This window comes from Pseudorca crassidens, chromosome 11 (assembly GCF_039906515.1).
Source record: "Pseudorca crassidens isolate mPseCra1 chromosome 11, mPseCra1.hap1, whole genome shotgun sequence".
Lineage (NCBI taxonomy): Eukaryota > Metazoa > Chordata > Mammalia > Artiodactyla > Delphinidae > Pseudorca > Pseudorca crassidens.
In genome coordinates, this window is record NC_090306.1 from 61267145 (window position 1) to 61279349 (window position 12205).

At 40.6% G+C, this 12205-nt stretch overlaps 1 protein-coding gene across 2 annotated transcripts in view; it reads left to right on the plus strand.

Moving 5' to 3' along the window:
• The window catches only part of TPH2 (tryptophan hydroxylase 2), a 107233-nt gene extending 98504 nt beyond the window's left edge, over positions 1–8729 (plus strand). For both annotated transcript variants that reach the window (XM_067697354.1, XM_067697355.1), the window contains 2 exons: positions 7090–7223; positions 7344–8729. In XM_067697354.1, the coding sequence (XP_067553455.1) occupies positions 7090–7223; positions 7344–7518 (309 nt within the window). In that variant the 3' untranslated portion in view covers positions 7519–8729. The remainder of the gene's footprint in view (positions 1–7089; positions 7224–7343) is intronic.
• The last annotated feature ends 3476 nt before the right edge of the window (positions 8730–12205 follow it).

Below are 12205 nucleotides of genomic sequence, written 5' to 3' on the forward strand. Positions count from 1 at the left end.
CCTGATTTCCCTGAAAAAAGAATTAGTCAGAAAATTATGTAGCTCTTGAGCTACATCTATTTACATTCTCTTCAGAGGGCTTATAAATGATACCAGGAACAAAAGAAACAAGTCTCTCTTATTGCCCCAACTTTCAGCAGGGTCCTCTGGTCTGGTTAATGAGGCGTGTGTAGGCAGCACTGGGGTGAATCTGTTGTTTTTGTTCCTATTGGTATGGACCGAATTGTCTGGAAATGGAAATCAGCCAGAAACATGTGAAGGGCATTGTCTGCCGTGAATCTTCTTGTTCTGGTCCACCACCTCTGGTCATTAGCACTCTTCCATTCCCAAATTTCAACACTCCTATGATTGCTACTTTAGACCATTTTTACAACTCAGAAATTCCTTCTATATGAAATGTCTTCTGACTGTTCACAAAGAATACGTAACATGAGACCTTTCCTTAGAGTCTTAGCTTTACCTCACCCCATCCCTGCCCCACTCGGTGTCAGCGTCCAGAGCCTTCCCCCAGCGCTTGTAAATACATCTGTCCAACTTTTATTTGGAAGAACAAATGATAGTTCTGAGCCCAGGTGGGGATAACTTTATTATTATTTTTTGCGGTATGCGGGCCTCTCACTGTTGTGGCCTCTCCTGTTGCGGAGCACAGGCTCCGGACGCGCAGGCTCAGCGGCCATGGCTCACGGGCGCAGCCGCTCTGCAGCATGTGGGATCTTCCTGGACCGGGGCACGAACCTATGTCCCCTGCATCAGCAGGCGGACTCTCAACCACTGCGCCACCAGGGAAGCCCGGGGGATAACTTTATTAATAGCATTATAATAATTCCTGTGCAAACCCACTTACAGTTTTGAACGCAGTTACCTTTTGTGGTAAAATGTGTTTTTGCTGTTCCAGTTATAGGCCATATGTAGGTCTCAGGTAAGTTGTTGGAGGTTTTGGTGTAGTGCTTATAATTTTTACGTAACTATGCACAGTTCATCTTCTTTCCTTGAACTGAACACATTTTAAAATGTGTGCTTTAAGAGGCTAAGTTTCCAGAGTGTAAATGTTGCGCGTCAGAGCTGGCCAAGCACTTCCAAGTACTGTATCTATAGTTTGAAGGATAGCTTTCATTTTTCCCTCTTATTTTTTGACAGTGCTTATTTTTTATCTTTGAAGAGAGAAAAAAATAAATATGGAAATGCTTATAAAATCTAACATAAATCTGGTAACTATAAAGACAGTTTTTAAAAAATCTCAACAATGATTGCTCTCTCTCTTGTTCTAATTATTTTTTCGGTGATGTACTTTTATGAATTCCAAAAATGTATTTGGGAAGGGCCTTTCCATACCTTCATCACTGTGGGGAGCAGTTAATAATGAGCTAGATCATCTAGAAAACTGACTTTAAAAAAAGGTTGAGAATAGAATAATTGCTTGCTGTTCACCCACAGTCTAGTGTGTGTCTTTCCATTAATGTTCTTTTTCTATCTCAGAGTCGACCTAACTATGTAAGTCTCTCATTAAAAAATTTTTATTCACTCATTCATTCATTTATTTGATTCAACAAACTCAAAATTGAAAGTTCAGATTTCAAGAAACTTGAAAGGGTTTCTCTAGAAGGGAAGGTCTAAGAAAGTGATGAATATGGGTCTTTGCTGAATCCAGTTCCCTTGGAGAAGCAACAGTGAGGAGATCTTGTTCACACGAGGTGGTAAGCAACTGATTACTAATCGATGAGTTGGCTGAGTCTTATCTCAAAAAGTTAACCCATCTCAAAGCAAAAGGCAATCTCTCCTTCTTTTTCATGGGTGAGGGTAAAGTCTAGTTCTTTGTTTCCTTAAGGGCAGAGATTAGATTTTTTTGGTAAATGGCCTTAGCACCTACCCCATAGGAGTTGCTGGAATATTACATACAAATACACGTGTTCTGCTTTTCAGGTTTTGACAAAGCTGGTGGTTTTTAAAATTTTAATTATTATTATATTTTGGCTTTAGTTTTAGGATATCCTTGTATGGTGAATTTATTGTACTGCTTTTATAGAGCTATTCATCAGCCTTCACAGAACAGCCTTATATTTATTACAGTCATTTGTATTTACAACCACTTGCAGCAACTCTGTGAGGTGGTGAGAATTACTGCCAGGCTGTAGAGAAGAGGCCCAAGGCCCCCGTGGGTTCCCTGAGGTCATCCGGTATGTCAGCGGGTGGCTGGAGTTGGGACTCTGAGAGCGTCTGAGCTCTCACACCTTTCCTGCGTTCCAATGGCTCACAGCTCCCTTCCTCTTGCCTCTTCCTTTCCTGCAGTAGCACTGTTAGTAATAACAGAGCAAATGCCGGACATTGGGAGCCGGAGAAGGGTCTTTGGCTTTTACACAGGGATTTCTTGAAGAGGGAGTTTGTTCCCTCCCTCCTGCAGCTTATTCAAACTGCTGAAACTTTCAACATCACTGATGAAAAGAAGTGTGATGCCGTCATCACCCAGTTTGGCAATAGGGATGTTGCTACCACATTGTGCTCGGTTAGCAGGAAGAACATTCGAGGAAGGTTCAAAAATTTCATAGACACACATACATACATACATATACAAATGTATAAATTTGTTGTTCTGACGTGGGAAAGGATGATTGTAGTGTGAGTGTATGCAAATTTTTATTCAGAATCTAGGGCCCAAACTATCTAGACTTCACACTTGAGTTTTTTCCTAACTTTAACCAGTCCTAATATAGAGGGTGAGGATCACAGGTTTACATCTAGAAGAGGTGCGATAATAACTCTGTGTCATTGCAAAGGCAGGTGGCTGGAAGGAAGGAAGATTTTTGAGCTGATGAACTCAGGACAGGCACTGTTGCGGTCTAGGACCTGGCAGCCTCATAGCTAGGGCCATGCTTCTTTTCTTGATGGGTTCCAGAGGAGCTGTACCAATGGTGGAAGGTGTGGCTGGTTGCATATGTACACCAAGCATCATCTGGAGACTGAAGTAGCAAGGATAACATAATTTACTGAACACTTCCCATGTGCCAGGCTCTTTGCACGTATTGCCTCCTTTAATTCTCACCATATTCCTGGATGATAGATAACTGTAAGTATTTCCGTTTTCCAGATTAACACAGGAGTAGGCTGACAGAGGTGAAATAATTTGCCCCAGATCATGTAGAAGCTAATTGGGTTCTGGGAAATTTTTGATGTTGAAAGAGATTTTTTATTTAAAAGACTGGAACTGGCAAATAAGTCTTAATTTTTGCGCTAAAGCCAATTAATTGGTAACAGCCATCTCTGTTGGGAAGGGTGGGAAGGCCATGCCCAGGCCCAGTGGGAAAGGCTGCTATGGTGAATTTACGCTGGTTGGGGTGGAGGGAGGGGATGGTGGTATGAGCGCTGTGTATTTGCAGGCCCTGTTAAAATCGTATTGCAAGAAGAGCTTTAGAATTCATGCAGATATAACCTTTTCAGTTTATCAAAGAGGAAACTGCATCTTAACCTGCGGAATTTTCACTCATTTGATAAACCTGTGGGACAGCTATGTTTAGAACTTAGGTCTCCTGGCTCCAAGTCCTGGGTTGTTGTCTTTGGCCCTATGGGTAAATGCAAAACAGTCCTTTTAGAGAGCATGTAGACGAGAGGTGATTCTCAAGTATTCCTGCACTTTAAAAATGGCTTGAGAGTAAAAGACTGTCAGCCAGATTCTCTCAGCATTATAAAGCCTCTCTCTGCAGGAAGTTGGATTAATTCTTGCAGACTTCAGGATATCAGACTGTTAACACTTTGGAAAGGATTCACCGTGGAGCTCTCTGGGGACATCAGGCAGTTTGGCTCTATGTTTACAGAGAAGCTACTCTGGACACAGAGGAGAGGGCATGATAGCTGCTCCCCAAAACCAAGGTCGCTTAGAGAGAGACATGGATAGGAGCTGAGAAGAAAACTCAGTAGGACTTTGCTCCACTGGACAGTGGAATCAATAAAGACGTGAATGCTATTTTATGGCCCTTGAGCTATGCTTCAGTGTTCAGAAACAGGGGCCCTCATGGGCTGCATGCATGTTCCTGGCATTCGTCACACAAGAGAGCTCCCCATCAGTAAATGAGACTACGCATAGGTGTGATCACCACCTCATTTGTTGGCCTCACTCCGTGGCTGCTCCCCCAGCTCTGGGCTCTCTCCAGGCTAATCCTTGGGTGCCATTATCATTTCCATATTTGTAACAGCCAAGGGAGAGAACTGGTCGCATGCTCCATGGATGGAGAGGTCCCCAGCACGTAACCAGGTATTGGACTCAGCAGGAGCTTGAGGGTAGACTGCATTGTTGAGAGCTTAGAACAGTGAGCTTCCCGTTTTCCTTTTGATTAGTACATTAGGCAAGTGTGAGATATATTACCTGATGGTCTTTGCTTCAAATCATATGCTGTGAGTCCACTGACTTTTCTTGAAGTCTGGGGCAGAGCACCCTGCCCTCTGGGCTTTTTCTTGATCCACCCTCATCCCATTTACCTGTTAAAAAGATGAAATGAGCTCATTTGAGTATCCAGTAGAATCATAACATGATACATTTTTCTAAAACTACACTGATTTCGGTCTCTGTTATTACATACACATCTTCTGGAGGCATCCTCTACACAGGGTGACTGCTGAGGGTGCTAATGTCCTATCACAGCATTCCAGACCTAAGCAGACAAGTTTCACCTTCTTCCTGTGCTTGTCCTTGACCTAGTAAAAAGCCTGGCTCAGCAGGAAAGCCTTGAGGGAGCCATGGCTTAAATGTTCATATAGTCTATATTGCTCCCACTCTGCCGTGCCCCTGAATGCGGGGCTGAGAACATGGAAACATCTAGGACTCTGGGTCAGTCACTGTCCTCCTTTTCATATGTACTGATGGATAAATGGACAATTAGAGCAACATACTAAATAAAACGCACCCAGAGTGTATGGCTGCGAAGAAAGCAACTTCTAGCTCTGAAAGCCAATAGGGGGCCTATTCTTTGCAGAGGAGCAACAGCTCTCGTCAAAGCACATTTTGTTTCTTGAAACTGTGAAATTGTTTTAAAAATGTGGACAGAATTATTTGTCATGTGGAACCCCAAATCCCTTGATGTTCACTGCACTGCACTGAACCTAGCACAAATGCATTTGCTGGTGTAGTGACCTTCCGCTTACAGTGAAGTTGTTCTGTGGGCCAAAAACTATGAGTCCACTCCAAGGGGCCCTCTGCATTCCCTGATTCACATATGCATTGATCTGGACAACGGAACTTTGTGGGAAAGCAAATCAAACACAGGGTAGGACCATATGCCCTTTCTCTTGCCCGTCAGTCCTTGGGTTCACAATTACATTTTCAAACTTAGGGAACTATGTAGCCTTCTTCATGGAAGGCTGTAAATCATTCCGTGCATTTTGAAATTGTTGGGGGAATGTACCAAGAATACTGAACAGGAAAGGTTTTTCAGTGTTTCTCCAGGAAAGCTTAGCAGTTAGAGATTGAAAAGTGCTTTGGGTGGAATCCAGAGACTGGAATAGAGTGTCTTCAGAAATCACCCAGCCCAAACCTCTCACTTACACTTGAGGAAACGGAGGCCTAGAGAGGTGAAATCATTTGCCAAGGTTATCCAGTTAATAGCAACGCCAGGACTAGAGCCCGAGTTTTGTAATTCTCAGTTCAAGGCTGTTTCTGCTACCCCTTTCTCTCTTTGCCTCTCTCTCCCAACTAATTTACCCTTTAAATTAAGAAAGAGAGAATCTAGAGGGGTATTTCTCAAAATACAGTTCACAACCATCTGTGTGTGAATCACTTTGGATGCCTTTAAAATGCAGATTTCTGGGATTTATCCAGACCTACCAAATAATATTGAGGCCTGGGTATCTGCATTTTCTTTCTTTCTTTCTTTTCTTTTTTCTTTTCTTTTTTTTTTCTGCTGCATTGGGTCTTCGTTACTGTGCACAGGCTTTCTGTAGTTGCGGTGAACAGGGGCTACTCTTTGTTGTGGTGCTTGGGCTTCTCATTGCAGTGGCTTCTCTTGTTGTGGAGCACGGGCTCTAGGCGTGCAGGCTTCAGTAGTTGTGGCTCGCGGGCTCAGTAGTTGTGGCTCACAGGCTCTAGAGCACAGGCTCAGTAGTTATGGCTCATGGGATTAGTTGCTCCACGGCATCTTCCCGGACCAGGGCTCGAACCCACGTCCCCTGCATTGGCAGGCAGATTCTTAACCACTGAGCCACGAGGGAAGTCCTGTATCTGCATATTCTACAAGCTCCTCAGTGATTCTTAGGCATATTCTGTGTGAGAACCGTCAATCCAGGGGCTATAAATAGGCAGGTGGCACCTGGCAGGAAATGAGCGCTAACTTTTAGCATCCCTGAATTTATCTTGAGAATAAAATCATTCATTATTCCTTGCTCTTCTTAGTGCCAGTCATGTAGTGAGCTGAACGGGGCTAATGATGGTTCAAAGAGTAATTACATTGGCTTTCCTAATGCCTGCTGTGGGCATAACTATAACTATTAATACTAGCTCTTTTTTTCCCCCACCTGGCAATATTTATTTGCTGTATATTTCTCTGCTGTGCTTGGGGGAAGGTAAACGAATGCTTCGCACATATCCTTGAATATACAGGCCTACTCCAGCCTCTGTTGGTACACAGTACCTGGCCTCAAAATGTCTCGCAATGAGTCCACAAATAGTTCAGTCAGAGTCCCCATCACCTCTCCATGCAGGTAATTATTACTTTTGCCATTTAAGGGAAATTTCAGTACATTGCTTATAGCAATAAATTTAGGACCATATTTGTGCTCTCCTGCTTCTATCCATAGCATAGATCTAAAATTCCATTTCTATGGGGTTACAGGTCTGAACTGTCCTTCAGTATGAATTTTGTTGATAATAAATAAAATAATACCATGTCTCATTTTTTTCCCTCAGCAACTAACAGACTTACAAACAAACAAACAAAAAACCCCTTAACACTCAATTTCCCCTGCACGTGGGAGAGTTCCATATTTCATGGTAGATGAGTAGCTGAATAGTTCTGTAAAATGATTGAGCTGTGCTGTAGGAATGCGACATGGTGGCACTTTGGAAAGTCTCATTCTGGAGTTTAATGGGTTTTGCGGTGTGTTTTGCAGCATGCTCTTTCTGACAAGGCATGTGTGAAAGCCTTTGACCCAAAGACAACTTGCTTACAGGAATGCCTTATCACCACCTTCCAGGAAGCCTACTTTGTTTCAGAAAGTTTTGAAGAAGCCAAAGAAAAGATGAGGTAAATTTATTTTTCTTCCATCTAGAGAAAATAACTTTCAATTTTTCTGGCTCTGTTCTTCTGTCTCTTGAACCAGTGAGGATTGATCCCATATGCTTCTCTTTGCTGTTTATTTTGCAGGGACTTTGCAAAGTCAATTACCCGTCCCTTCTCAGTCTACTTCAATCCCTACACACAGAGTATTGAAATTCTGAAAGACACCAGGAGCATTGAAAACGTGGTGCAGGACCTCCGCAGCGATTTGAACACCGTGTGTGATGCCTTGAACAAAATGAACCAATATCTGGGAATTTGATGTCTGGGACCTGTGTCATTGCCAGCCTGATCTTTTGGGGGCTTAGCAGCAATTCAGTCCATGTCATATAACACCAGTAGCTTTCTGTGTCTTGGCTTGGCTAGTAAGCATGCAATTCTGTATATTTCTACCTACTTGCAACTTACTGTGATAATGTATGAAACACCATAAAGAACCTGATGACAGATAACCACTCACTGTATGAAAGATCGTGATACATTTAAATGTCTTAAATAGATTTGACATTCCAGCTTAGTGTCCTTAACCAAGCTGCAGCTATTGAAAATTGGTAACAAATAGCCCTCTTATGATTCTAGCTCGTGACCTTTCCTTTCTCAGACCTGAGCCTTTCCTCTGTGTTCATTAGATAACATGAAAATAGCAGTGAAACTGTTTCTATTTTCTCTAGTATCAGTGTTTTCACAGCACTATTTGAGATAAACCCAGAATTGTATGAAACTTCCCATCACATTAACAAAAGATTCAGTATTCTGTTTCAAAAATTGAAAGTAGCGAGCACACTAGTTGGAATGGTTTTTAGGTTGATTATTTATACAATGTAAGAAAAGAGAAATTTCCACAAATAGAAAATATATGTTGCATTGACCTTGTAGAAACTGAGTTGTGACATGCTTCCCAAAGTATTTTGGAAGAAAACACTTCCAGAAAGGACATTAGGAAAGACTAAACAATGGGGAAAAATCTTGGGACTATGAATTTTATGCTGGAATAAAGAGATTATCATTCTCAGCTGGTTAACCCATTTCTCCTGGAGAATAATTATATCATAGAGCTTTGATTTCAATGACATAGAAATTGAGTCTCAGAGAGGTTAAGTGATCTGCTTAAAGTAGCACAGTTAGAGGTGCACCAACATTTACAGCCCATCACATCTCACTTTTGGATTGCTAAGACATTCAACTTGGTGTATGGATGTATTTATGATGTGTAGTCATAGAAGGGAAACTAATGCTTGTCAAAACTAATGTTTATCACTAAATAGGACTTGGTTTGTGATCAAGGGTTGACAGCAGTACAGAAATTTCCTCTCACACCCCCCAACCAAGCTAGGTCTCTGGGAGTCTGGCCACTTGGCTAAAGTTTGGGCAAATTTGGGTAAACAATAGTGATATACCACAAATTTCAGTCATCTTTGCTATAAGAGGTATAATCAGGTGATTAAGTGAACAAATAAAAAATTGCTGAATGAGCGAATGAATTTTAGCTTCTGATTCCCTTAACAAATGCAGTCACTGTTCCTCTAATTCTGCTTTAGTAGCACAGAATACTGGGTGGAGGAAAGAGGGGACACGAAAAAGTAGAGAAGAATAAGATGATGAAATGACTTTTAAGTTAGCAATTCTAAAATATTTACTTGAGCAATTTCTAAGGATGTTCTTTAAATAGGAAAGTACATGTGATTTCAAACTAATTTATACAGTTGTATGGCCCGTTGTGAGTCAGAAATTTTTGGACGAAATGTATTCAGGAAGAATATGAGAAAGAGTTAAAATATATATCAGGGCTTCCCTGGTGGCGCAGTGGTTGACAGTCTGCCTGCCGATGCAGGGGACGCGGGTTCATGCCCTGGTCTGGGAAGATCCCACATGCCGCGGGGCGGCTGGGCCCGTGAGCCATGGCCGCTGAGCCTGCGCGTCCAGAGCCTGTGCTCCGCAACGGGAGAGGCCACAACAGTGAGAGGCCCGCGTACCGCAAAAAAAAAAAAAAAAAAATATATATATATATATATACATATACATATATGTATATATATATATATATATATATATCAGAGAGAGGTGAAATTACAATGAAAAATCAGAGGCTTGACTATCAGTTATCTTAATGATTGAGGCTCTCATTTCTGAAAGATTCTCAGAACAGTGGACTTTTTGAGAAGGCATCTGGTGCCTAGAATGTGAGAGTCATGCAGTTTAAATGCTACGTTACGTGAATGAGACAGTGCCTTGAAGAATTATCAGCGGTAGAGAAATGAGCAAGCTGAACCCAAATAAAAGGATCTAGAATGATCAAGTCGTTGTCAAGTCCAATCATTTAATAAATCCATAAATCCATAGTTTCTTACATCTTGCTTTGCTAGATCTAGATGACCCTGAGTAATTAGCTATTTATAAATATTAACCTAGAAAAATAACCCAGAAAAATGAATCCAGAAATTTCCAATGAAAAATAACAAGAGACTAAGAACAATAATTTAGAAATTTCCAGAACTAGTTGCTGAATTTTCTCAAAGGAGAAAATGGGCTGAGAAACTCTTAATGTCTGCTTTTTCTGTTGTTCCCATAATTTAGTGTTGCTTTAGATAACATTTTGTCTTTTGTGACAACATGGACGGACTTGGAGGGCTTTATGCTAAGTGAATAAGCCAGATGGAGAAAGACAAATACTATATGATATCACTTATATGTGGAATAAAAAAAATACATCAGACTAGTAAATATAACAAAAAAGAAGCAGACTCACATAGAGAACAAACTAGTGATTACCAGTGGAGAGAGGGAAGAGGGGGACGGGCAAGATAGGGGTAGGGGATTAAGAAGTACGAACTATTAGGTATAAAATAAGCTACAGGATACAGGGACAACATGGGGAATATAGCCAATATTTTATAATACCTATAAATGGAGTATAACCTTTAAAAGTTATGAATAACTATACTGTACACCTGTAACATATAATATTACAGCCACTATAATTCAATAAAAAAGGAAAAAACCCATATGTAGCCATCAAGCTTCCCCCTTCTAACCCCAGTGAAAGGGGAGCTTCTTAGTTAAATGTACTGAAGGAGAATTATATTTAATTGTAGACAAATTCCCTCAACAAAAAATAACATCTGAGCTATCTTCTGATTGACTATAGAGGCATCTTTAGTGTTCTTACATGTGCAAAATCTATGTTGTTTCAAAAATAGAAGCGCTGCAAAGCAAATAGGCTTTCCTGCAGAGCTTATATAGGTATCATACAAGGAGGAGGAATTATTTGATTCTTCTTAGATTTGTTCTCCATTTGGAATAGCATGGTTTTTGCCATATGAAACAATGGAATCATGGTTTTCATTTGTTGTGAGCATTTAACACGCAAATGCCATTACAACTAATAGTGGGAAAAGTCCTATAAAATTTAACAGCCATCATAGGAAAAGGGTTGGCAGAAAAAGTCCCCAAATGGAAGTAGTACAACAAAATAATCACAGCCAGCTTCTTGTCATATCTGATACCTGCTCAGTGTAACCATTTGTCTCAGTTATGCCTCCTGACTTAAAGCTAAATTAAATAGATCCAAGGGCAATTATAAATTTAAAGACACTTGCTCACTGTCATCTCACTGTGAATCGCTACTTTATTTTGGCTTTGCTGCTGTCTTCTGTAATCTGCCAATCAGAAGTCAACCCAAGGTTCTTAGCAAGACCAGGCTTCTTATGTATCACACCTTGCAAAAAACAGCCGGAATCTGATTAGTCCAGTTTTTTTCTTAAAGCATCCTTGTCTGTTATGAGTTGGGGTCAGGCAACCAGTATATTCTTGGATGATCAGTTTGTTTGGCATAGTGGATTGTTCATAAATTGCATGTTTTAAGAGTAGGGAACTCTGACCCAGAGTGGTTAAAAACTTTTTTTTTTTTTTTTACATTAGTGTTAAGGGTTGTGAAACTTGGGTGTCTGGCTTAGTCTCAGTTATTTACTGTGTAATTTAGAAATGATGCTTTATGGGGATGATATACCTGTGCTTGTCTTGCTTGCATAGTAAACGGGGCTGAGCCTAACGAATGTAACGTATTGCAACATTTACCAACATGAAAAGTTCTCAAATGAAAAACAATATGCTTTAACATAAAAGCAAATAGAAATAGAAAGTTTCATTTTCAAATGGAGTCATGGCTCACATCATTTTCTTCATTTGAGGAGGAAAACATTAACACAAGATGTAGTTGTCCTCCAATTCATTTGATCTAATTTTCAACTTCTAAAGAATCAAGTGCTGATGCGTACTTTCATGAACCTTGTCTTACTTATAATGAAAAAGAAAGCAGCCCAGAGCTTTCCAGTGTGTCTTGAGTTCTTTTTTTTTTCTTCTTCAATTTCCAAAGACATTCTCTTATTTGGGGAAATGATTGTTATGCAGATTGACTTTTTCTGGGAAGAGGCAAGGGAATTAATAGTGACATATTCCTTCTTCACATATTAGATTTGCATGTGTTCAAAATAAACCAGTTCTGAAACATTGAATGGTGAGTCTTTATAATGTGACTTGAGGTCTCAAAACATTCATTCAATGGCTTAGACCATATCAGGGACTGTACCAGGCACTGTTCTAAAAACTGAGGATATAGTGGTGAATAAGGCAGAGGAAGTTTATGCCCACTTTGAACTTACATTCTAGTAGACAGATACCAGCAAAAAAAAAACAAAACATTATTTGAGATTGTGGCAATTTTATGAAGAAAATAGTTGGGGTGATGTGATAAAGAGCAGTGGAGAGGGGAGAGATTAAGGTGGGCAGGGTAAACCTTTCTGAGCAGATAGCCTTTGACTAAGAACCATGGGATGAGCAGAAGCCAGGCATGAAGAGAGCCATGGAAAGAGTGTTTCTGGAAGAGGGGACAGCAAGATCAAAGTCTCTAAGGCAGAAGATTGATGTGTTCAAGGAAGACAGATTGATTGCTA